Source organism: Amblyomma mixtum, chromosome 1, assembly GCF_055824585.1.
Source record: "Amblyomma mixtum isolate Tamu chromosome 1, ASM5582458v1, whole genome shotgun sequence".
Classification (NCBI taxonomy): Eukaryota; Metazoa; Arthropoda; class Arachnida; order Ixodida; family Ixodidae; genus Amblyomma; species Amblyomma mixtum.
The window spans coordinates 87,452,516-87,478,033 of record NC_143012.1 but is presented as its reverse complement, the minus strand read 5'-3'; the positions used below and the strand labels follow the sequence as shown (position 1 = coordinate 87,478,033).

Genomic DNA, 25,518 nt, shown 5'->3' with positions numbered 1-25,518 from the left:
AGCATGCCTCTGGCAGGTGGTGCCCAGAGAGTAACCTAGGAAGCAGGTGGGCCACCTGGGTCACGTGACCTTGCAGCGTCGTCACAACCTGCCCAGGTGGCAGTTGAATCAATGATTGGTCGCTCAGGAAAAGCAACCTTGGCAGCACAAGCACCTTCCATCACGGGGAAGTAGCACATCGCTTGACCGCTGCACCACTGCGCCAGGAGGGGCATGAGGACTCTCAGGGATATATATATATGCAAAGTACCGAATGACCTTCTGCATGTACGGGAATAACCCATTACGCTACGGCGTCATACCGCGAAGGCCCATTTTGCGTGTCCCCTGTAATTTTTATCTTATTTACTTCACCTACCTTCTCAATGTTCCCTTATAGTAGACTCGTGGTCATGAGAGCACAATAATCAACAGATATAGGTCAGGTTGAATTTGTGCTCACTGTTCATTTCGCTGTACCTTGCTTCATCCTCAGGTTCGACTGTGGCATGGGCCCGGGAACACTGCGCAGCGACCAGCCGGTACTCCTGAATGCATGGAACACGCTGACTGTGTACAGGGACCGCTGGGACGCCTGGATGCAGCTGAACAGCGGCCACCAGGTCCAAGGCCGCTCCAAGGTCGGCCCTATACACATTACATGGCAAAGGAACCATTCGATTGTTGACGCGCTTCCTCGGGTGTCACTCGGTCACTGTTTATCGTCGTTCATGCCGCGGCTGCTACTGAGAGTTGAGGTGGCAGTGCCCTGTGCGCTGTTTCCAAACACCTGACTCTCGCTACAGCGCAGTAAATCTCGATAGGTTGTCACGTAACACTTCCCCGAATTAGGGCCATTATTTTAAGAGCTGTGTGATCCTGTACGCGTGACCGAGCGTCGACACAAAAGTTAAGGAAAGCATTCCAGAGTGATCAATCGTCACCGCCTGTGCGTTCTACATTTACTTTTTTTTCATATACATTTCGAATCGGCATTTCAGTGAGGCAGCGCCGGCGTCATACTAGATCGCAAACCTAAACTCACGCGTTCATCTCGTGGCCGGTGACAGTGTCGTCCAAACGAGCCGAGTAAGGGGCGTTCTCCAGAGCTGCTTTATTTTACAGTTTGAAGTTCCTCCTACAGCTTGTGCATCTATATATGGCGCTTTGATCAGGCCAAATTCCTGAGGATAACAAATTGCTACGCCACCGGCGGCGTTGAGAGGAATCACATCGGCGCCGCGTAGCACGAGCATAGTGGAGAAACAAGAGGCATGATGCCGTGTACAGTTGCCTGGCCAGGTCATAGTCGGCGCCAATGTCTTTTAACTTCCAACAAATTAGCCACGTGTGCCGCGAGGAATAGCCCGGTTTCGAAGTGGAGCTTCACAATCAGTATGGTAGTTATCGCGTACGGCACTCTCTTTCGCTCTGTCTCTCTCCGGTGAAAGAAAGACGGTATACAGTTGGCCTTCGTTAGAGCAGTCGAGCGGTGCCCATCTCGAAGGCCAGCGTCTAAGGCGCCTCGGGGACCGAGGGCGGCTGCGGCCGCCTTCCCAGGATTGGCTACTCCTCGTAGCGCGCCGGACACGGCGCCCGCTTTCCATCATTTCCGCATGGCTGTCTATGGATAACATTTTGCGGCGCCTCAGTTCCTGCGGTATACCTTCAGCGGCTTTTCCTTCTGCCCCGTGCGCCTGCCAAGCTCCACGACAGCAAAGACTGCGACCTCGGAGCGCTCGCCCCTGCTTAACAGGGGTTCCTCGAGCAGACTTTTCCACTATCCGGCGGGCTAATCTCGCACAGAGCCAGTGCGCGTGCTTCGGTACGCCCGCTTCCTCAGCACTTTTCGCCCGGATTACTAACCGTGCGGCACTTTCTCCTACATGCGCCGTGCGCCCGCTTTCCGTTCTGCCTGATTCCTAGCACCCCTCTTGTGCCCGCTTTGCGGAAATTTTCTTAGCTCGTCTTAGTGGCCTTTTTGTTTTTGCGCGTCTTGTGCGCCTCTGCCCTGGTCAGCGAGAAATTTCTTCGCGCGTCTATGAGGGCTGCTCATTGCTCATTGCCCGGTACGTCTTGCCAGCACCCTGTGTATTCTCTCGTCTATCTGTTAGGTTTCGTTCTGTGTGCGCGGGCGAAGGTGGATCCTTTTCTATCGCTCAATAAATTATTTTCTATAGCTGCTTCTCAGCTCTTCGGTCCGTTCATCGACGGCGCGGCTTTACGGTCGGCCGGTGCGCGGTGGTGTTGGTGGTGGTGAAAACTTATTTGGTGAAATAGACGAGCTCGCTTAGCCTCCGACCGTGAATCCGCGATGGTCGAAGACGGCGTTCCGAGTTGTGCGTCTCTGAAAGAAGCTAGACTCTCGCTACTCTACGAGATTTAATCAGAGCTAAGCCACAGCCAATTTTTTTCACCATTACGCTCACCCCTGCAGCGCAGCCAGGGTGTTCTCAACGAGACAGTGCAGTCGCTACGGTAGAGCAATTGCGGGCAGAATAACTGCAAGGCTAGCCAGAGCAGTAAGCTAACGAGTGAATTCAACTCAACTGAGTGGCACGTGCTGCGCTTTCAACCTAACCTTCATTAACTACAATAAAACCACCTCGTTGTCGTTCCTTCGCCGTGGGGATGCATGTCGTCCGGCGTTCAGGTTTATGTTCTCCTCGTGTTACTGGAGTAGCTGCCTGGCAGTTATGACCTTTGTTTTAACAGCGCTCTTGGAATTCCAGGCTTCTTATTGGCAGTGATGTCAACTACAGCGACACAGCTTTCTGGACGCTACTGGAAAAGCCACTTGGTGCTTTAACGAGAAAGGGGCCTGCATGTTTTTGAAAAAGGCTGTACTGTGACGAATAAACTTCTCGAGAAATCTGAGGTAACGGGCGGCGACTGGGCACGCAAATATATCGGCGGTAAGAAGGATCCGCGAGAGAGCGACGACGTTCGCACACTGACAGCCGGACATCTGTACACGAATGCCGAGGTACTAAATCTGAAGGCAAGCGTCGTGCAGATGCTGTACATGCTGAGGAGCGGAGTTTTACTTCGCGTTGGCGCATCATGCTACGAACTGTTATTAATGCGCGTTATGATTTGATGGGTCTGTGCAGGTGGAAATGGCAAGCGCCGTCTGTCAGTACCCAGTGGCAGATGACAACGAACTCACCTGGCTACGAACGACCTATGGCATACTAAACATAAGAATTCAGTAGAATACATCGGGTATAACCTTAGTATGCCTCCGCAGATGTAAAGACCTGTTGTGTGTTAACCTTGGGTATAACGAACTTTCATGTGTTCACCTCGGATATAACGAACTGCCCTATATTGTAGCAGAACAGATTGACTTTGGATATAGCGAACTTTATTATGCGATCTCGGCTATAAGGATAACTATTGCGTTAACCTCGGATATACTAAACCTTATTATGCGACCGCGGATATAACAAGCTTTCGTCCGTTAACCTTGGATATAACGAACTTTCGTGTGTTAACCTCGGATATAGCGAACTGTCGTACATTAACCTCGGATGTAACGAATCTTAAGTATGTCACTCGTGTGTAACGACCTTTTGTGTGCTAACCTCGGATATAACGAAGCTAACTGTACCACCTTGGACATAACGAACTTTAGCTTGTCAACCTCGGATGTAACGAACGTTTGGCTGCTAACGTATCGAAACCATTCACAAAGGGTCGCCTAAGAGTTTTTTTTTTTTTTTAAACGGGGCTGCATTACCTCTTTGTCCTTCTCAGGGCCTCTTTTCGAGGATAACCCTGCGGCTCAACGTGTACCTCGGTGGGTCTCCCAATGCCAGCTTGGCCGCTGGGAGGCTGGGAACCAGAGAAGGCCTCGTTGGCTGCGTTCGACACCTCGAGATCAACGGGCGCCGATACGACTTCCGTTCGACCGCGCTGCGAGGAGACGCTGTCGAGGGCCTGGACGTTGGTGGGTCCGCTTTCGCTTTTTTGTTTGTGTTTCAAGTGTTCCCAACTTTTACGAAAAAATTGGCAGTGGTTTAGCTCTGGTTAAACCTGGAGGATTGCGAAAGCAACGAGGAGAGAGAGAGAGAGGCGATGGAGAGCGCGCGGCAGCGGCCCCGGCACGCTAGCTATATGCGCCGCTACTGCGCATGCGCAAGTGGCAAGCGCGGCGGCGGCGCCTTCAGCCACGCAGCGGCGGCGGCGGCGCGCCAGCTGTGTGCCGTTGTGACGTCACTGCTCTTCGCGCATGCGCAGTATGGCATTTCGTCAGCTCTTCGAAATAGCTCGGCGACTCGCGTAGTGTTGCTTTCGCAACAAAAGCCTTCAAGAACGAGTCTGGATAGTAAAGTTTCTTTTTGCAGCGGTAGTACATTTTTGCTTAAAACCTAGTCGCGATGATACTTTAATTGAGACTTGCAGACAGCTGGATTCGTAACACGAGTTGAAGAGCGATTCTGCCTGTGAGTGTAGTACTGCTTAGAGCTATTTTGTTTGGCACACTTTGAGTAAAATTACCGACCACGGGCATCTTGACTTTCGCACCCTGCCCCCAGATGAGTGTGGCGGCGACGGCTGCAGCGGCGTGAGTTGCCAGAACGGCGGCCAGTGCATCGCCAACGGAGCGGAGCAGGGTGTGTGCCTCTGTGCCCTGGGATTCGCGGGAGCCTCCTGCGAGACACGTGAGTGGCACACAGGCAGCCTGGCTATATATAGCTGGGCAACCTAGTCACTAGCAGCTGCCATTGGCGGCGCTGCTTGAAAATCCGTGCCCCCAACTGTCTATGCTACAACATGATGGCAAAACACGATGCTTCTTTTCGGCATCTTTGGCAGGCTGCCTGATTGATAATGATGATCGATTGATTCATGATTGACTGCTGATTGATTGGTTGTGGACTGAAAGATTATTTATTGATTATTGGTTGATGATTATTGATTGACTGATTATCAATTGATTATTTATTATTGGTTATTGATTGATTATTGAATGATCCAGTGACTGATTGATCGAACGATGGAATCAATGAATGAAAGAAACTATGGCTGCAGTTTTTCAACGTTTCCGAACAGCATATGCAACCTGTGATGATAATAATAATAATAATAATAATATCATTATTTTTAGATTGGAGAGTGAGAAACAGCAATATCCGGCCTGACAAAACCCACACAGGATTTGAGCAACAAAGCCCGCGGAGGGCCTAAACGTGCGTGAACGCCAGCTCGTCAACTCCAAGCAACAGCGCATAGGCTCACTATGCATTAGTCGCGTCACTGCTACAGCAAAGTGCAATAAAAAAGCTTATGATAAAAGTTAGTTTCCTATAAAAAAAAACTACCTCTGGTGGAAGGGCTTCTCTGGAACTTGAAAAATACTTAGCAAAGACTTCTTTTGTTAGTACCCGTTATTCTAACGCTGCTGAACGCTTTATTGAGCTTTTTTTAGGTGAGCGTTTTCGCTGTCCACTCCGTTGAATGACAGAGACTGCGCCTTTGCGCATGCGCAGAACGGTCTTTTGCCAGCGGATATGCGAGGCGGCATCTCCGCTCTGCTTCCATGCCGACTAAGTGGTGCGCACTGTCGTACGGTAGTGTGTCGATTTCTTTTATCTTTCATTCATTTAAATTGCTGCAATCTCTAAAAAGAGAATATTGATGAGGGCGCCAACGTTTCGCGTACTGCGGGATTCAGCACATAGAGAGCAGGATCCTCAAAAGCAATTCATAATTACCAATATATCTTTGCTTGAACAGCAGTTGCGGTGTGTTTCACGGCAGACATTCTCGTGTTGAAATACGCGACACAAATATTTGTGCTCTAAGTGGCGAGTTTTGAACTTAACTTGAGGAAAACTCTGCGAGCTATGGAAAAGAAAATGATCGGCGTTAGCGTTAAGAGACAGAGAGCGTAATGGGTCAGGGAACAGACACGGGTTAATAGCATCCTAGTCAAAATCAAGAAGAAATGGGCTTAGGCAGGGCATGTAACCCGAAAGTTAAAGGTAACGAACTGGATACCAAGAGAAGGCAGAAAGTTAGGTAAGCGGAGGAGATAAGAAAGTTTGTGCGGATTAGGTGGCCCCAGCTGGCATAGGACAGGGTTAACTGAAGAGAATTGTGAGAGTGGAAAGTAAGGCTGGTGATGTTGCTGATGAATGATGAAGCGGGGAGTAGGGCTTTTATCTTTTACCCTCAGTTGGAGGAAAAGTTGGAGGGGGGGGGGGGGGGGTATGTGCGCATTGCGGTTCTGCCCTGTGTGAATTTTTTTTTTATCAAAGCATTCTTATCGGTCATTATTAGGTAAGACCACAAACTTGGAGACAGCTCTTCGCGTAACCATGCGATTATCTGAATACATCTGGTGAATTGCTGTGTCTACTAGGCTGAGGGGAGGATCGTACCAGGAGTGGATTGCCAAAACACGTTTCTAAAATTTTCTGCTGCCTCGTTCGTTGCGAAAACCCATCTCACCTTTTTGTAAAGAATCGCCCTGTAATTATTACATTTAATGAGGAATACGCACGTCCGGCTTGAAGTCTATGTGCAGGGAAGCGCACGTTAAATGTGACAACAAAAATTGGGCCCTGTTCTGGAGCAGGAAAAGCTAGCCACATTACCCCTTTTATGCTGATGATGGAGGTTGTTCTTTAAAAACGTTCATTAATTTTTAATAGCTGCACAGGGAAAGACTCAGTTCATCGAATCACCAGCAGTGCCACTGCCAAACAGCGCCACTGTAATTCGTTTCTTCTTTGGTGTCCGACTCACGAACAGACACGGTAAGGCTAAATTTTGGTCTCCAAGTATTCGTAGCGATTTATGAACGAAAGATATTAATATCTTGGTGTGGGCTAGTTGCTAAATCATGATGGAAAGCAGCAGCGCGAAGCAACAATGACAAAAGAGACACACGCGAACACAGGACAAGCGCTGAGAACGAAAACAAACGAAAGAGAACTGGTTGTGTGCATCCTGTCTGTTTACAGTTTCTAAGTTGCAATGTACAGCCTTTGTCAAAAGTTCTGTAGCCCAGGGGGTTTTCTTTTGAGCCACACCGTGTCGTTATTAATGGATCTCTAGCGCTACAAATTTCCTGGACATGAGAAGATTTCTGGTACTGCCTTCAGCAGTAGGTAGGACTTCCATGAATGCTCCTGGAGTTCCAGTATAAAGCTTGGAAGTGAGCCCCCTGGGCTCTAAACTTTTGACAAAGACTGTACCTCCGAAGCATTTCCCTGGACAAGCGGTGTACACCCTCCCACTTTTTTAACCTGAACGCGCGAGCGTCGACTGCCCGGTGCAGCGGTGCATAGGCGAAGCAGAGCGGAAATTGGGAGAGGGGTACGGGCATGCGCGCCGATCATGTCGCTGCAGCTATCGCCGTCTGCTTGGCTGTTCTGTTTCGTGCGAAGCAACCCCTGCGAAGCAATTTTTATGGCCGGGCCGAGTTCTGAGAGCGTTTGTGTCGTGTTCTATATGATGCGTCTTTAAGGCTTTGAGATGGTGCGAACGCGTAGAGTTCCAAGCACGACTCTAGGCGCCGGTTGCATTTGCGGGTAGCGTCTCGAGAGCATTTGCTTTAAATAGCGAAATTAAAGCGTCAATAGCGAAGGTCCTCTTCTGTCAGTTTTTTGTAATCAACTATTGCAACTTGTTTTTTGGGCATGCTAGGCTGTTCCCAAATGTTTCCTCTTTTCAGAATCACCCGTGCTACATGCAGCGGATAAAATCAATTGCTCGCATCTTCTTGGGACTCCGATGCATAACAGCCAAAGATGGGCAGGGGTTGCTTCGCACTATTCAGAACAGCCTAGCAGACGAACCTTATTCCAGCAGCACGAATTGAGGGCGTGCCGTTGCCCTCGCAAGCTTTCTCCTCTCCTTCTTCTTCCGGCGCCCCAGCGCCGGGCAGTCGGCGCTCGTGCGTTCAGGTTAAAAAAGTGGGAGGGTGTACATATACTAAGTGCAATCGACTGACTGTCTATGGACCATGAAATCGTGTTGTTCCCCGCTCCGTGCAAACAAGCCAAGTCCGCAGCCTATTATTTCTATTGAGAAGCATTGATTATTTTGGAAACGTAAGCACAGTGCATCTTTTATATTCGGTGTTCCCAGTACGAACATTCTTTTTTCTTTCTTCATCGCTCCAGCCGTGGAGATCGTGGTGCCGTCGTTCAACGGTTCCTCCTACCTGCGTTTCCCGGGGCTGGGCAACGACCACCTGTCCTACCTGGACGTACAGCTGGTCTTCAAGCCGCTGTCGCCCAACGGCGTCTTCTTCTACAACGGGGCCAAGATGGACGGCACCGGAGACTTCGTGGCGCTCCAGATGGCCGACGGACACGTGGAGTTCCGCTTCGACCTCTCCACCGGCACGGCCGTGCTCAGGCAAGCGCTGCATCGTGGTGTCACACATTTTAATGCGAAAGCATTTCTTGTCCCAATGAGTGACTTGTACAGGACCTGTCGGCAGAGCGTATCAGCAGAGCGTGTCCGCACGAAAATGACCATTCGAAAACAGAAACTCGGCGGAATTGCGGTTCGAACCCAAGCCCTCTGTGGGTCATGTAGACACGCAACGCATACGCCACGAAGGGTCGTTGGTTCAAGCGTCTTAGGGAGGCACGAAGTGAACGTGATGTTGTGTGTAGGACGGTAAAGTGTGTGGGGTATGTGTACTAATGTTAGACAGCGATGACTTGCAAAAATAAAGTTTCTGTCGTCATTCAAGGGTTACGTGATAAGTGTCAGGTGACAACAATGACGCGTTGTGTTGTGTTGGGTTTTATGGCACGCAGGCAGCTAAGGCCATCATGCGCCAAACGCAAGTTTTGATGTCTGTTTGGTGTAAGTTTAAAGATTATTTTGTAACCCTACAAGAGGTTTAGGACGTTTGCATCTTTTAGTAACGAAACAAGAGAGGAGGTTTTTACTGGTAAATTTTCTCCTTGGAGTAAGCAAGGGTGTAATGGGATGTGCTCTTGATCAACTTAAGTTGATCAAGTTTTGCACAGAATGTTAATATGTGGTTTGTAGCAACGTTGGTTTGTAGTGACAATCTCTCCGCACTGTGCGCATGTAGGTTTGTCTTTGCTTGCAAGGATGAAATTGTTTGATAAGTGCATGTGCCCAATGCGAAGGCGACATAAAGTTACTTCAACAACAATGACTTGCAAAAAGTTTCCGGCGTCATCTAAAGGCCACGTGCTATGCGTCACGTGACAACGATGACTCGCAAAAAAAAGTTCCTGACGTTCATACGGAAATGCTATTGCATTTCTCCAATTAAGCATACTGCAGTGCTCTCCAATTTTTATGCTCTTCCCTGCTTGTGGTTTGGAAGTCTTTAGTCAGCTGTGTGGGCACTTCGCAAGCCGTACGACTCCAGCGGTTTGCTGTTGACGTGCAAAATTGTGCTCGGCGCTTCAAATACCGAAACTGGTCCGCATCCGAGCTGATTGCGAGAACCCTTTCGATTTCGCAGTTATTGATAGCTGTGAAATTGTGAGGGTTCCCGCGTTCGGCATACTGCGGTAGCCGATCCCAAGCGTAGCGTTTACCGGGCTGGACGTTGGGCTTTTGGAACTTGGACATCGGGAAGTGGTCACCGAGGCAGATACGGGCCGAGGATGAGAAAACTTGTGAACGGTTTAATCACATCGCAGGAATGAACATGGGAGCTGTCTATAGAGGAGTGACCACGCTTTTTATACTCCGCACATCGTCTAGGGAAATCTTTCGCTCTCGATCAAAAGAACACGTGACGCTACTCAGTGGCAGACAAAGCAGCGCCCCTTCACACGCTGACATCTGTGTGAAACAGCGTATCCCCGCGTCCGTACCGGTCATGGAACAGTTAACTGACCTGATGATTAAAAGAGCATTCCTTGCAAGCCCATTCTTGTCCTGCGCGAACTGAGAAAAGGCTTCCGGTTTAGCGATAGCAGTCCTTTGTGTTGAAGCCCAAATTCGCCGGATGTGGACCGGGTCTCTCGTGAAGATCCGGGGCTAATCTGCCAATTTCCATAAGGCAGCGGATGAGCGTGCGAACAGTGATGCAAAAAATGCAGATGTTTCGAAGCGCTTCCTTCTCGCGTTTCCGTGCGCTCGCCTCTTGTAGAGCACTCCTTTCGACAGCTGCAGTTCCTGTCGCATGAGGCGAGATAGTTCGTCCATTTTTTACTTCTCACTAATGATTGAGTCTTTTCTTGCAATGCGCAACAAAGCTCACTTATTCGCGAGACAAAGAATGAAGAGAAAAACTCCCCCCCCCCGCCTCCTTTCTCGTACTTGGCATCCGAGCCCCATAGCCAATGATCCACCGCGGCCGGCCTTTAGGATAAAGATCACGCCTATTAATTGTATGCCAACATAGCTTTTTGAATTGATTTGTCAGTGCCACTGACGCTGTCATTGCGAACTTAGCCGTCGTAGTGGCTCAACGACTTTCACTTGGTTTTTGGTTCGGTTTGGGGATCTTACGTACCAAAGCGACTCAAGCTATGATGGACGCTGTAGTGGGGAGCTCCGGATAATTTCGACCAACTTGTGTTTTTTAACCTGCACTGACATGAATACATGCGTTCGCATATGTCAGCTCGGTTTAACCACATTAACCTTACTTTTAACCATTAACCTTTAACCTTACCACTTTTTTTTATCAAGATTGTACCGACTGCTTATTAATGTCACTGCGTCATGCAGTGGCAGTGACAAGGACATTCATCAACGCGTGTTTCAAACATGTGTCATTAAGGAATGTTTAAGGCGTCTTGATGAAGGAGGGGTTGCGTAGATCGGCTCCCAGCAGATGCCGTTCCGTGATGCATCCATACGTCGATCCAGGAGCCCGTACCCGGTGGCGCTGGGCGAGTGGCACTTGGCCAAGGCGTCCCGCACCGGCCGCCTGGGGACGTTGGTCATAGACGGTCAGCCCAGGATGGAGGCCCACTCGCCGGGCGCCTTCACCCAGCTCTCGCTGCCACTGAACCTGTACCTGGGCGGGGTGCCGGACCCCAGGGAGACCGCGGTCGGCGCCGGCGTGCTCCAGTCCTTCGTTGGCTGCGTACAGAGGGTGAGTGATCGATGTCCCTACCATTTCAAACTCCAGCTGGGGACCGCTTCACATGAATACATGAATGGGTAGCTACGTGCCGTTGTCGTCACATCTTTCCGGCGTCGAGAGCTCGCTCCTATTTGTGCTGAATATATGCAGCAGTCCAAAACAAAGAAAGACTCGCTTCGGGTCGCTTCTTCAAAAAACTCTACGCATTGCTAACAAACAAGCGGTGGTGGTAATGGGGGACTTCAACGCCCATCACGCTGCTTGGGGGTACCAGAGAGAATGTGTCAAGGGTAGAGAGCTCTGGCTCGATATGCAACAAGGGGCCTTCACCCTACTTACGGACCCTCAGTCTCCCACTAGAACGGGAAATAGCGTCAGTACGGACACATCTCCGGACCTCACCCTCGTTAAGAACGTCGGCAGCGCAAACTGGGTTAACACTCAAGAAAATTTAGGCAGTGATCACTTTATTTTGGAAACGGTAATTACTGCTGGGCCCTATAAACGCCCAGGCCGACGTCACTCACTTGTTGAGTGGGACGCCTTCCGAAAAATCCGGGAACAGAGCGCTAACACCACAGAAATTGATGACATTGAGGAGTGGATTAGGCAGCTCCAATTGGACGCTCGTAAAGCGACCCAGACTGTGGCGGAAGACTCAGGCCTAGAAACAATGGACACCCGCCTCCTCCATATGTGGCAAGCCAAAACCAGTATGGAAAAGCGACTTAAAAGTCAAAAGTGGAATCGTAACCTTCGCAGAAGGATAGCAAGGCACAACAAAGAGATAGAGGAATATGCGCTCAAACTTTCTAGGCAAAACTGGGAATCGCTATGCGACAAAATGGACGGGAATATAAGTCTGGCTCGCACATGGAGTTTACTCAGATACCTCCTAGACCCTGACGGATGTAAAACGGCCCAGAGGCAAATCCTCCAAAAGATCCAGCATAAACATGAGGGTACAGAGCAAGAGCTGCTCGATGAGATTCGATCTAAGTACATAGGGGACACCGAGAAGGTACCTCTGCATGGTTACTGTGGGATACCCAACGATCGCTTGGACGAACCCATTACTGAATCCGAAGTGCGAGCAGAGCTTGCTAGATTAAATACTAATTCAGCGCCTGGACCGGATGGGGTAAGCAACAAATTGCTCAGAAATCTCGACGACAACTCTATAACAGCACTCACTGCCTTCATGCAGAAATGTTGGGAGGCGGGTGAGATTCCTAAGCAGTGGAAGTCGGCTAAGGTGGTACTTATTCCTAAACCGGGGAAACCTTTGTCGATCGAGAATCTAAGGCCTATATCCCTAACCTCCTGTGCAGGGAAATTGATGGAGCATGTAGTGCAGACACGTCTCAACAACTACATGGAAGACCACCATCTTTATCCTATCTCCATGGTGGGATTCAGGTCTCATCTCTCAACGCAGGACGTGATGCTGCAACTAAAACATGAAATTCTGGACTCACAAACGCTGGACGCGAAGGTCATTCTGAGTCTTGACCTGGCGAAGGCTTTCGATAACGTCACGCACAAGGCGATCCTGGATAATCTCAGCCTCCTGGGAGTAGGCCCGAAAACCTACAACTATGTTAAAAATTTCCTTTCCGACAGAGTGGCCCAAATTAACTTCGGGGAAAGTAAATCAGACTACATAGAGCTAGGTAGCAAGGGGACCCCGCAGGGATCTGTACTGTCCCCGCTTCTTTTCAACGTGGCCATGATCGGGCTTCCTAGCAAACTAGCAGCGATTGAAGGTCTCAGTCATTGCATGTATGCGGATGACATTACTATGTGGACTGGCAAAGGAACTGACGGTCAAATAGAGGAGACTCTCCAAATGGCCATAGGAGAAGTTGAAAAGTATGTAAATGATAGGGGGCTTAGGTGCTCCCCGCAAAAATCGGAAATGCTTTTTTACCAACCAAAGAGGAAATCACGGTCGGATCCCCCGCGGATATCTCTTAAGGCTCAGGGACTCGATATCCCGACGGTGGACAGGATTAGAGTCTTAGGGCTGTACATTCAAAACAACGGTTTCAATGGAGAAGCAATAAAGAAGTTGGAGATATGCGCGCAACAGACTATGCGGCTCATCCGCAGAATCGCAAATAGGCGCTATGGCATGAAAGAAACGAATCTAATCAGATTAGTTCAAGCCTTTGTAATAAGTAAGATTGCTTACGTAGCTCCTTTCCTTAATCTCAAGGCAGCGGAGAAGTCCAAGCTGGAAGGGATCATTCGCAGAAGTGTCAAGCAGGCGCTGGGTTTACCAATTCGGACCCCCACCGCAAAACTTTTAGAGCTAGGTCTTGTGGGCAATTCCTCTGCGCGGGGACGCACAGGCAGTCACTCGAGGCAGGACTTCGTACAAACGTTTATTCTCACATGGCAGGGGGGCCGGTCGTCGTCGTGGCAGCTGGGTCAGGTGGTCCTTTTGGCAGGGCTGGTCCAGGAGCAAGAGACCGCGAGCCTCTCCGGTCTCGCCTTATAAAGGCTTTCTCCTCGCCTCTCTCCCCCCGCCCCACCACTCGGGAAGAAGGGTTCCAGACTACCCGCGGTGAGCGGCGCGGGATTTGACTTGCCCGCGAGCAGACCCTACATCTCCCCCCCCCCTCAAACGTCCGTCCCGGGGTCCGCCAGTAGGCGTTCGACGACCTCCGGGTCCGGGTCCATAGAGTCGTCGCAAGGGGGAGGGGTGCTCGCCGGGGGGCCGCTCACCGCTGGCTGGACGGGCTCCTCACGAGCCGCCTGGCTCCGCTGGGGGCCCTGCCGGCAGCGCCCTCCAAAGCTCCTCGGCCGCCGGGGACAGCAGGTCTGGGCGGCTGGACTGGAGGATGCGGAGGGCCGCCTCCTCCGGGCGCCCCTCTGCAGTGGCGCAGCGGGGGAAGGCGCTGCAGCCGCCAAGCGCTTTTCCGCCGCGAAGGGGCTGCGCCTGGTCCCGCCACCTGGACCGCGCGCAGTAAGAGATGGCCGCTCCGTTGGCGACCGTGGTCCAGGTGGCCACGTGCCGCAGGACCCTGGGCCGCTTGGGTTGCGGCTGCTCGGCGGCCGAAGCGCCGGCTGGGTGCTGAGGGGGGCCCTGCGCCTGGTCGTCACTGGCCCTCTTGCGTTGGCCTGCGCCACTGGGAGGTGCTCTCCAGTGGTTAGGCACGTGGTTTGGCTGGCGGTGGGGGCCACCGCGGCCGTGGAACCTGCGCCACTCGCGCGGCTCCTGCCGCCAGCCGGGTGGCGCGCCTTGATGGCGGCCACCGTTCGACGGTGGTCTGCCTTGCCTTCTGGAGTCCGAGCCACGGGCGTCGGTCCGCTGGAGCTTCCTAGAAGACATACTGAGAGGGCGAGAGCATTGCGAGTGATTATTGATCGAGAGACACGGGTGCTACCTGGTCCTCAGGTTGTAGCGTCGGTTGCGAACCGCACCGCTACCTGCTCGTCCTCCCGGGGGTGAGATCGCCGCATCGCGCTGATTTTCCACCGCTTCGCAGCCATCGTCCTTGCGAAGGTGGAAAGCCTTCAAATCAGCGACATGCACCGGACCGGCGGTTTCGCCGTTTGTCAACAACCGCAGCCGGTAGGTGAGCGGCGTAGTCCGTGCCGTAACTTCGTACGGCCCAGCCCACTTGTGCGCTAGCGACGCGGCGAAACCGCGCGCTGCGTTACTAAGTGGGTGCGTTCTCTTGAGTACTAGGTCGCCCGTGTTGAAAACGACGTGACGGCGACCTTTGTTGTACTGATCCGCCTGCTCCATGCGCGCCACATCGAGGTTTTCGCGGGCTGCTCGCTGCGCTGCCTCCAGGCGCTCCCGGAGCCTTGCCGCGTACTGCGAAAGCGGAGGGGGCGCAGGCCCCGCCGCGTCGAGTAGGGCATTCTCTAGCGGAAAAGCGATCTCTCTCCCAAAATTCAAGTAAGCGGGTGTAATACCCACTGACCTGTTCACGGTTGTCCTTGTAGCGAACGCCAGTTCGGACAGCCGCGCGTCCCAATCTCTGTGCTGCTCGGTCGTCGCGACCAGCATGCTCTTCAGATTTCGATTCACCCGCTCGGTTATGTTGCTCTGAGCGTGGTAGGGACTCGTTCTCCTGTGGCGGATTTGAAGCGCCCGACAGGAGTCTACAAAGACTTTGCTTGTGAAATACGAAGCATTGTCTGTAATCAGGTCGGAAGGGAAACCGAAACGAGTGAAAGTCTCCAACAGTTTTTCCCAAATTCGTTCCGACACAAGCTTCCTAAGGGGGAAAACCTCAACCCACTTGGAATAGTGGTCCGTTATTACCAGGATGAATTGGTTTCCGCGTGCGGACCGAGGGAGGGGTCCCATGATATCGCACGCGACCACTTGCCACGGGTAGTTGCTAACTACCGCCTTCATCATGCCAGCGGGCTTGCCCGCCCGAGGCTTGGCTACCTGGCATACCGGGCAGGTACGGGCGTATCCCAGCACATCCTTTCTCATGCCTGGCCAGGTCGCGACACGGCATAACTTGTCGTAAGTCTTACTGCCGCTGCCATGGCCTGCCAGCGCTGAGTCATGGAAGTACTGCAGGAACCGTTTCCGCAACCTTCTCGGGACCACGACTCGGAAAGGGGATGCTATCGCCGCTTCCTCGTCAAGTTGGGGAATATAGCGGAGCAGCAAGCCATCATCGCCCAGCAGATACGCGTCGTACTTGCCCTCAGCGTTCCCGGTGCAAGCTGCGCTGCTCGCAAGCTCTTTCAGCACCCGCTGGCAAAGACCGTCTGCTTTCTGGGCCTCGATCAGCTCTTCTCTACTGACCGCTACTCCCCAAGACAGATTTCTTTCTGCCTCGCTCCTAGGCAGGCGAGCGGTCGCCGCCACGAGCTGCTGTGTTTCCCTTCCGTCACAGCACCGTGCGGGACCTTTGTCCGTCTCCTCTCTCTCCAAACAGGGCGCGACACTCCCGTCCGCCCTCTCTTCCTCTCCAACAGCGGTGACGCCGCTTTTTACAAAGCTGGGCTGCGCCTCTGAAGCGCTTCCGCCAGCATTCCATGGTGCGCGCGATAAAGCATCGGCCACCTTGTTCAAGCTGCCCCGGCGGTACTCGATGGCGTACGCGTAACGTTGCAACGTCAGCGCCCATCTCGCGAGTCTGCCTGCGGGATTCTTGAGCCTCTTTAACCAAGACAATGCCTGATGATCTGTCTGCACGGTGAAGACCGCTCCGTCTAGGTACATGTCGAACTTCGACAATGCGAACATGATCGCCAGGCATTCTTTTTCGGTCACGGAGTAATTCCGCTCCGCCGATGTGAGCGTGCGACTAGCGAACGCGACAGGGCGCAGTTTGCCCTCGTGTTCCTGCAACAAAACAGCTCCAACACCGTAGTCACTAGCGTCTGTCTGCAAGACAAACTGCTTGTTCAGGTCGGGGAGGCGCAGACTAGCGGTATTCGCTATCGCGCGAGCCAAGGCAACAAATGCGTCACTCTGTTCCTTGCCCCAGACCCACTTCGAGCCTTTACGCAACAGCAGGTTCAGCGGCCTTGCAAGCTCCGAACAGCGCGGGATGAATTGCCTGTAGAACGCAACCATCCCCAAAAACCTCTGCAAGCTTTTCACATCCATGGGGCAGGGGTAGTTCAGAATTGCCTGCAGTTTGTCATCATTCGGTCTCAGTGTGCCATCATCCACGACAAAGCCCAAGAGGTTCACTCTCTTCGATGCCAACTGCACTTTCTTTGGATTTATGGTTAGACCGGCACGTCTCATTCTATCGAGAACGGAATTCAGGTGAATGAGGTGCTCCTCGAACGACTGTGAGAATATCACAACGTCGTCGAGGTACGCCATGGCGTAGTTGAACCTTGCATCGCCCAGCACGATGTCCATCAGTCGCATGAACGTGCTCGGGGCGTTAGACAAACCAAACGGGAGTCGAGTAAATTCGAAGAGCCCGCGGTGGCAGGTGAATGCGGTTTTCTCAATGTCACCTTCGGCCACCTCAATCTGCAGGTACCCTCTGCTTGCATCTAGGACTGTGAAGAACCTCGCGTTCCCTAACGCGTACATCACAGCCTCGATCGACTGGAAAGGGTACGCAACCGTAGGCGTCAGTGAGTTGAGCTTACGATAATCAACACACAGCCTGACCGATCCATCTTTCTTCGGCGCTAGAACCACTGGTGACGCCCAGGGACTTTGTGAGGGTCTCACCGCACCGGTATCAATCACCTCGTCAAGGGCACAGTCGAGAAGCTGCCTCTTATGCGCACTTAACGGCCTCGGGTTACACCTGAAAGGGCGCGTATCACCCGTCTGAATCTCGTGCTGAAGCAGGTCGGTTCTGCCCGGTTTCTCCGTGAAGCAATCCGAAAACGGGAGTAAAGTTTCCGCGAGCCTTCGGCGCTGACTACTGGGTCCTGAGAAAGACGCAATAATCGCTTCTAACGGGCCACCGTCTCTCAGCGTCTCGAGGGAGCTCACCTGCCTTTCTGTCGCACAGGTGTGGACAACCACCTTTTGTGCAGGACAGCCGGGCAAGGATGCGCTTTCGAAGGGAATGAGGGGGGCGAGCTGGCTGTAACGATAGCCATTCTCCCCCATGTCGAGCACAATGCCTTCGCTCGAGAGAAAATCCCTTCCCAGAATTACTGGTATCGACAAGCCAGGCAGATAGACGAAGCGATGTCTCCGCTTTCTGCCGTCAAAACGCATCGTAAGACGCACTGCTCCCTTTGCCTTTGCCGCCCCAGCTGCTAAGCTTAACGGGGTTTCGGCCGGTCTGACACGGATGTTACCTATCCGGCAGGCCTCGTACACCTCGTCACCGACCAGTGACAGCGTTGAGCCCGTGTCTACGAGTGCGGAGTAGCATCGACCCGCTAACTGCACTAGCATAAAAGGGCTTGAGCGCGGAACGACTCCCTGAGTTCTACAGGCGAGCGGGACAAAGGCCTCCCCGTCGCCGGCGCGGGAGTTCTTTTCCTGACTAGCGCCTTGACAACCATGAAATTCTCCCGCTGACGGTGAAAGGCCGCTGCCACCAGACATCACCGCCAGCGCCTGGCGTTTCCCTGCATACGCCTAGCTTGGCATTCGCGTGCCACGTGGCCGGGCTGGCTGCAATTCCAGCAAAGCCGGTCATTCACCCGCCGCGTAGACGGAGGACCCCTCGTTCCACGAAGCGGTTGGGGACGGCTCTCCCCTTTCTCCGCGCATTCCTAACGCTCGCTCCGCGCGTGGCCTGTGAGACCGGCACGACGCCGCTGCTCGAATGCGTACGGGTCAAGCGCACGAGGGACAACAGGGGGTTCCGCCTGATTTTCCACGGCCATTACCTCGGCGCGCCGAGCCCTCATCGCGCATTCTCGGCCTCCATCCCATGCGCATCCCGGTTCTAGCGATTCGGCCGGCCTGGGGGGCGGCCGGTAGCGCAGTTCGGCGAGTAAATCCGCCTGCACGGTCTTGGCCTCCTGCGCTAGGGCCTCGAGGTTTGTAAAACTGCGGCCCCGCAGATACGGCTTGAAGCGTGGATGGCACTGCCTGATCACACGCGCAACCTGATCTCGGTCGGTTGCCGTCGGGTCTGCCCTCTTGTACAGCTCTTGCATTGCGCGTACGTACTCGAGGAGGCTTTCCTCTGGGTGTTGGGTGCGCAACGCGAGCTCATCCAGCATCCGGCGCTCATAATCAGGCGGCAAGAACTCGGCGCGGAAACGATCTTTGAAGTCCGCCATCGACTGGAAACTCGGCTGGCAGCGCCTCCATCGCGCCGCGCTCTCGACGAGTGCTACAGGCAGGACCTGCCCTAGCATTACGTCATCTGGGGCGCCCAGAGCCGTCTGGTAGTCCTCGAGTTGTTGCAAAAACTCGTGGACTGATTTCGCGTCCGTGTACCCGGAAAAGGAGGGGACCTCCATATTTATCCGCGGGCGCGATGCTGTCGCCGATGCTACCGATGCTGCGGCCTGGTTGGCGCCAGCCACCGAACCGAGCTGACGGGCTAATGCGGCAAACATCTCAATCACCTGCCCCATTACGGCCGCCGCGTCGGCCGTCTCACTACCGGCTGCCCCGCCATCCAAAGCCGTGGCTAAAACATCCTTTCTGGGAGGCATAGTTCGCGCTAACTGTCCGGCTGCACCGGCTAACTGCTCATGGCAACAAGAACATTCACATACACAACAATCTATCTACAAACACGCGGAAATACACAACACAAAACGCCCGAAAACTACATAAATAACACAAAACCCCTAACAAATTTACACTACACAAGTCGCTACCCCGCGAACATTCCGCCTGACCCGCTCCTTAACCCTATCGGTCCGGCGTGGCCCTGAACAAAGAGGGCCTGCCACGAGTCTGGATGCACGTCCCAAAATCGGCAGAGAAATCGTCCACAAGGTGTTAATTAAAGCCGCACGTTGGGCGCCATTATTTGTGGGCAATTCCTCTGCGCGGGGACGCACAGGCAGTCACTCGAGGCAGGACTTCGTACAAACGTTTATTCTCACATGGCAGGGGGGCCGGTCGTCGTCGTGGCAGCTGGGTCAGGTGGTCCTTTTGGCAGGGCTGGTCCAGGAGCAAGAGACCGCGAGCCTCTCCGGTCTCGCCTTATAAAGGCTTTCTCCTCGCCTCTCTCCCCCCGCCCCACCACTCGGGAAGAAGGGTTCCAGACTACCCGCGGTGAGCGGCGCGGGATTTGACTTGCCCGCGAGCAGACCCTACAGTCTTCACAACACATTGGATGAAATTGTGGAAGGCGTGACAGTCTCGCAGTACGAAAGGCTGTCGGGAAGCGTTACAGGCAGGCAAATCCTCGCGAAACTAGGAATAAATTACGAGAGTCAGCGCGGTCCGAAAGTGGACATGCTTAAGAGCGTGCGCGATAGGCTGATGATCCCACCACTACCGAAAAACATGCATCCCGTCCACCACAAGGATCGCAGAGAGAAACGGGCTGAAGCCCTCGGCAAATGTTTCAAAAACTATCCGATAGAAGACGTGGCCTACGTGGACGCAGCTAATTGCGGGAGGGGGAGAATGGTGATAGCGGTAGCTAGCGCCGAGACATATCTCCGAGCCGGCGCTTCGATCACGACGGACAGTCCCGAAATTGCAGAAGAAGCCGCCATCGCACTTGCAATAGTGGGCACGGATGCGTCAATGATAGTCAGTGACTCAAAGGTAGCAGTGATGAACTTTGCCAAGGGGAGGGTCTCCCCTCTGACGAACGGAATCCTGCGGACTGCAAGGGACGACCGCAAAATTCGCATAGTCTGGACACCTGCACACGCATCCCTGGCTGGAAATGAAGCAGCTCACGAACTGGCTCTAGGTCTTGCTTTCCGAGCCAGTGGCCATACCGAGGGCTTCGCAGACAGGGATCGTCTTGTAGGTTACAGAGAAATCACACAACATTATAGGCTCAATCGAACAAAGTACCCCGCTGCTGATAAATCATTGACAAAGAGTCAGGCCACCTCTTGGCGCCGTCTCCAAACTTATACGTTTCCGAACCCGGTTATGTGTAGTCGTTATTATCCGGGACAATATTCAAACGAGTGTAAGCAATGTAAGGCCAAAGCGGATCTCAACCATATTCTCTGGAAATGCCCTTTTGCCCCCCTGGAGGGACAAAAAATAAAGTCACTTGAACACTGGGAGGCTCTCCTACTCAGCTCCGATCCGGAGACTCAAACAAAAGTCGTCCAACTGGCCGAAGACGCCGCCAGGAGCCAAGACCTTCTGGCCGTCGTTTAGGCGGGGGGCCTATATGCCCTTCAGACTGTTGGCAATAAACGTTTTACAATCCAAAAATCGTCAGGATCCTAGCTCCACTCCACGGGGCCACAACTTTCATACGGATGTTCACGTAGTCGTCGCTTGCGCCCGCCTTCGCAGCGACATTTGCGTATGTTTTCCGAGCGCTGCCTAAGACGACCCAATATCTATGCCACGGTAAAAATAAAGTAAATGACGGCGCGGTCACGGGCCACGCGCCTCTTGACCAGTGTGATGCCAGAGTTTTAATGCACATTATACTGACTCGAAGGGAAAAATAGATAGCCAGAATAATGGAAAGGCTGGAAAGTTGACTGGGCAGTGGCCAGTTTGCTGCCGTGCAAGTGAGAGTGGGTACGAAGGGAGCGAAAGAAAGAGGAAGGACGAATGCAAGATCACGGCAGAGTAGTGAATGTGTCTGTGTTACCTATTACTGTCTGACAACATAGGGTGCACAGAGAGTCTATACGTCACGGAAAGCAGCTGGGTCAGTTGGTACATGATTCTTCGCAAAACAGCACTCAGGGTAACAGTACAGAGTGAATTCGGTACTCAAGATAACTTCCTTTAAGCATTTAAAGAGCACCTTGGTGGCTTTCTTCCCAGTGCTTGGGGCCAAGGCCCCAGGATTTCGGTTTCCGTTAGGGGACGAGTATTCAGTCGCCGGATCCCGCATCCAGGAATACTTGTACTGAGTCAAACCAAGAGTAGGCATAAGGCAGGTGCGGAATTGTCTCTGCACCTCCTCAGTGCTCACAAGGTGCATATTCAGCCACTCCAATGACGAGCATTTGTAAACGCCACTCCCAGCCACAGGTGACACAACAGCGTTTCGCCACAGTTGGGGAGACCTGATGGTAGCTTCAGCTGCAGGAACGAGTCGAGGCAGTGCAAACGGCGACCGGATCCTACGGGGATTTCCCATGCAGCCAAAGTCCTGTTGCGTGAAAGCACTCGTAGATGTACAGCGTTGGCTCTTGCCAGTGGAACTGGGACAATGCGAGCGCTTCCGTGGGCTTTGCGCCGTTGTGGCCACTGGAAAACGGCGCCGTCACCTTCTTTCTGTATTCAGTGTTGAATATGTCTGATCTCTGCCACTAGTTGTTCGTGACCACCATGGTGGAATGCTGATTTCTGACAAATCAGGGCAACTTTTGAATAGCAGCACACAGTCCATATTTGGGGTGCTAGCTGACCTATGTATTGAAAAGCCGCACGAGGTGTGCCATTCCTAATTCATTATAGGCTGTCAAGTATGAGAATATCCCATGCTGAATTAAAGCGTGCGACGGAGCCATCCATGTAACCATGGTTACGGTCAGTGTACTCTGTGTGCAGTGAGGACAGTGTCATCTGCTTGAGGGAAAGTGTCAACAGGTTAGTATTCTCAACAACCTCTGGTTATTATAAACTAGAAAACCGAGGACTGCATTAAGTTAGCTATTAATAGCATAGTTTTTTTAAAGCCTAAATCCTCTATACTTGCGCCAGATTGTGCTTTTTATGCGAGATTTTAGGCAATTTATGAAAAGCCGCGCAACCGTGTTCACGTGTGGCCCGGCTGTACGGGTAATCGTGCGGCTCCATGACGCCAGCCGTCTTCATGACACAGATCTCGTGTGTCACTCCGCTCTCTGTCCAGCTGACCATCAACAACCGGCCGATGCGGCTCATGCAAGAGGCGCTGTCAGGCGTGAACGTGGCCAACTGCGTGCACCCGTGCGTCACGGGGCCCTGCTACAACGGCGGCGCCTGCCAGCCTCGCATGGATTTGTACGCCTGCCACTGCAAGCTAGGATACGCGGGATCAAACTGCCAGAACGGTGCGTACTGTCGCGATAAAAAGATATGCGAACAGCGCGGCAGCGCCTGCGTGCTCAACCGTTCCCAACTCTTTTCATCGCGCTTGTCCCTTGGTGGTATCATAAGGATGCTATAATCACCCATGGTCAATCATACAATCACCCACGAGTCTAGTGTCTTTTTCTTAAAGGACAGGCAAAATTACCATTAGCAGTGATAATGCAATATTGTCACCGACAAACGCAGCAGAAAAGCGGGAAGCACAGCGTTTCCTAGGACGAAGCCCGCCGGACCGCCGAGCTCATGCAGAACGAAGACGACGCGCGGCCACGCGCCTGGAGCCAAGGTTCGCCTCCAGTGGCGCCGGCAGAGTGCCAGCAGTGTGGCATTGCCCCCCCTCTTTCAAGAGGCATCGACCCGATGCCGCACGGGTGGAAAAAAAATAATGAAGGGAAGGCGGAAAGTGAACGGCGCGAGTGTCTGCGTGAAAAGGGGCTAACGGGAGTAATACGGCTTCAGTCGCGCCACGTGGACTACTTCGGGCGTCGGTTGTCGTGAGCACCGGACAGTTCCTTGAGGGAGCACCTCGTAGGTCACCGCGCTGAGGCGGCGTAACACCTGGTAGGGACCGAAGTAACGCGCAGAAGCTTCTCAGAGCGCCCCCGCAAGCGGATCGGGCTCCACACCCAGACTTGATCACCGGGTGTGTAAATCACTTCTCTGCGGCGGAGGTTGTAACGCTCGGCGTCGCGTTGTTGTTGGTGCCGGATTCGCTGTCGAGCAACATGGCGAGCGGCGTCGGCGTCACGAGCAAATTGGTTCGCTACGAAAGAAGAGGGAGCAGGATCCGGAAGAAGCATGGCGTCCAGCATGGTCAAGGCTTCGCGACCGTGCACCAAATGGAACGGAGTGAAGCGTGTCGTTTCGTGTAGAGCAGTGTTGTAAGCGAACGTGATGTAAGGCAGTATCCGGTCCCAGTTCCCATGGTCATCGTCTACATACATCGAAATCATGTCGGCAATTGTCTTGTTAAGCCGCTCAGTCAGTCCGTTCGTTTGCGGATGGTAAGCTGTAGTCCTTCGATGGCTGGTGCCACTGAATCGAAGTACCTCGCTCGTAAGTGCCGACGTGAAGGCGGTGCCCCTGTCAGTTAATACGCCTGTAGGGGCTCCGTGACGAAGTACAATGTTGTGAATGAAGAAATGTGCAACTTCGGCTGCGGTACCACGGGGAAGGGCCTTGGTCTCACAGTAGCGGCTAAGATAGTCAGTGGCAACAGCAATATACCGGTTACCCATGGAAGACGCCGGAAATGGGCCGAGTAAGTCCATGCCGACCTGTTGAAATGGGAGGCGTGGGGGATCGATCGGCTGCAGGAGCCCGGCTGGTTTAGTCGGCGGCGTCTTCCGGCGCTGGCACTCACGGCAGGTTCGGACGTAGCGGTGGACAACCGCAGCAAGCCTGGGCCAGTAGTACTTGTGACGTATGCGCGCCAACGTGCGGGAAAATCCGAGGTGGCCCGAAGGAAGGTCGTCGTGGCACGCACGCAGAACTTCGTCACGAAGCGCTGTAGGTACGGCAAGCAGATAGGCAGTGTCCGTTGGGCCGTAATTCTTTTTATAGAGGACACCATCGCGCAAGCAAGAATCTTGTGAGTTGCCATGCATAATTATACATACCATAAAAGTGGAAGGGGCATTATCCTCTCTCCACTTTGTCACCTGCCAACCGTGGAAGGTCACAGCTGGCTCTTCCATATTGTCACTAAGTTGCGAGGACGGGAACGGGTTTATTTACAAGTCGGGATCGGGGACGTCACTGGACGGTCAGCGTCAGGCGGGCTTCACCACAGTCTCGCGCTCACCGTGTTCATCGTCTTCTTTCCACTGCACTGCAGTGTGGCAGCGCCGTAGCACGGCGTAACAATATGCCATCCACCAGGTGGCAATGTACCGGGTGGCTTTTGCCACCGGCCAAGGCTCCTATGGTTGCCACCTGCCATCTGCAATCTTGCACGTGGCAAAGTGTGACACCAGCGGCGGGTGCGGGGACATGGTTCACTTATGCTGCAGCATAAAACAGAAGCGACAGTGATTTCCCCACTATGGGCTGTTGCAGCTGTCATAGACAGGTGGTGACATGATGTTCGTTGCTATAGTAGGATGCAACTTTAAAAAAAAGTAGTTGCTAACACTGGGACACGGTTCGCAGCGTCCTGTATTACTCCGCTGACCAATCTCAACAGAAAATGAAATCGGCTTTTAAGATTTGACTGTAATAAAGAATCTATGGTATCAAAATTTTGCTGCTTAAACTTTTTTTTCAAGTAAGCTTCTTGTTTAGGTAACAAGGAAAGCTGCAACAACGGACTACTTTTTAGTTGTGGAGGAATTCTGTGCGCGGAGGCTGAACATGGGCGGAGCTTCACTGCAGACTTAAGTTGTATCCGGCTATAATCACTATGTTCACTTCTGCTCATCTAAAAACTTTCGTTCATAGTAAACGTTCTAATAATATCTCTACTGCTTCTGCCTGCTACCACACCAGGGATGCAATGATGGGCAACTCAACTTTCTGCGCTTTCAAGGCCGCATGTCGCCTGAACACGCTCACTATTTCTTTTACTAACACCATCATGTGCGAGCTAAAGGGTGAAAGAGCACGCGAGCGGCGCCTCTCCTCCTCTGTCAATTCTCGCGTTCAGAGATAAAGGTCTCGGGAAGCGAGTGTCTAACTCTACTCGCTTGGATGAACACTCCTTTCCCCTCGGCGCCCGTCACGAGTCGACCAGAGCAAGTCGTGTTGGTTTCGTGACACATCTGTGTGAACGCGCCTTAAAACGGCATTGGTGAATTTGAGCTCATCGCACTGCCACACGACGGCGCAACAGTATTTCGAGGATTCTGTAGGAAAACAGGATTACGCTCGA

At 52.8% G+C, this 25,518-nt stretch overlaps 1 protein-coding gene across 1 annotated transcript in view; it reads left to right on the top strand.

The window, feature by feature from the left end:
* Positions 1 to 25,518, top strand: part of SP2353 (EGF like, fibronectin type III and laminin G domains protein pikachurin) — a 163,769-nt gene that overhangs the window by 122,279 nt on the left and 15,972 nt on the right. The window contains exons 7-12 of the mRNA XM_089554320.1: positions 476 to 620; positions 3,739 to 3,931; positions 4,521 to 4,646; positions 8,118 to 8,355; positions 10,813 to 11,041; positions 22,429 to 22,609. Coding sequence (XP_089410446.1) covers positions 476 to 620; positions 3,739 to 3,931; positions 4,521 to 4,646; positions 8,118 to 8,355; positions 10,813 to 11,041; positions 22,429 to 22,609 — 1,112 coding nt within the window. The remainder of the gene's footprint in view (positions 1 to 475; positions 621 to 3,738; positions 3,932 to 4,520; positions 4,647 to 8,117; positions 8,356 to 10,812; positions 11,042 to 22,428; positions 22,610 to 25,518) is intronic.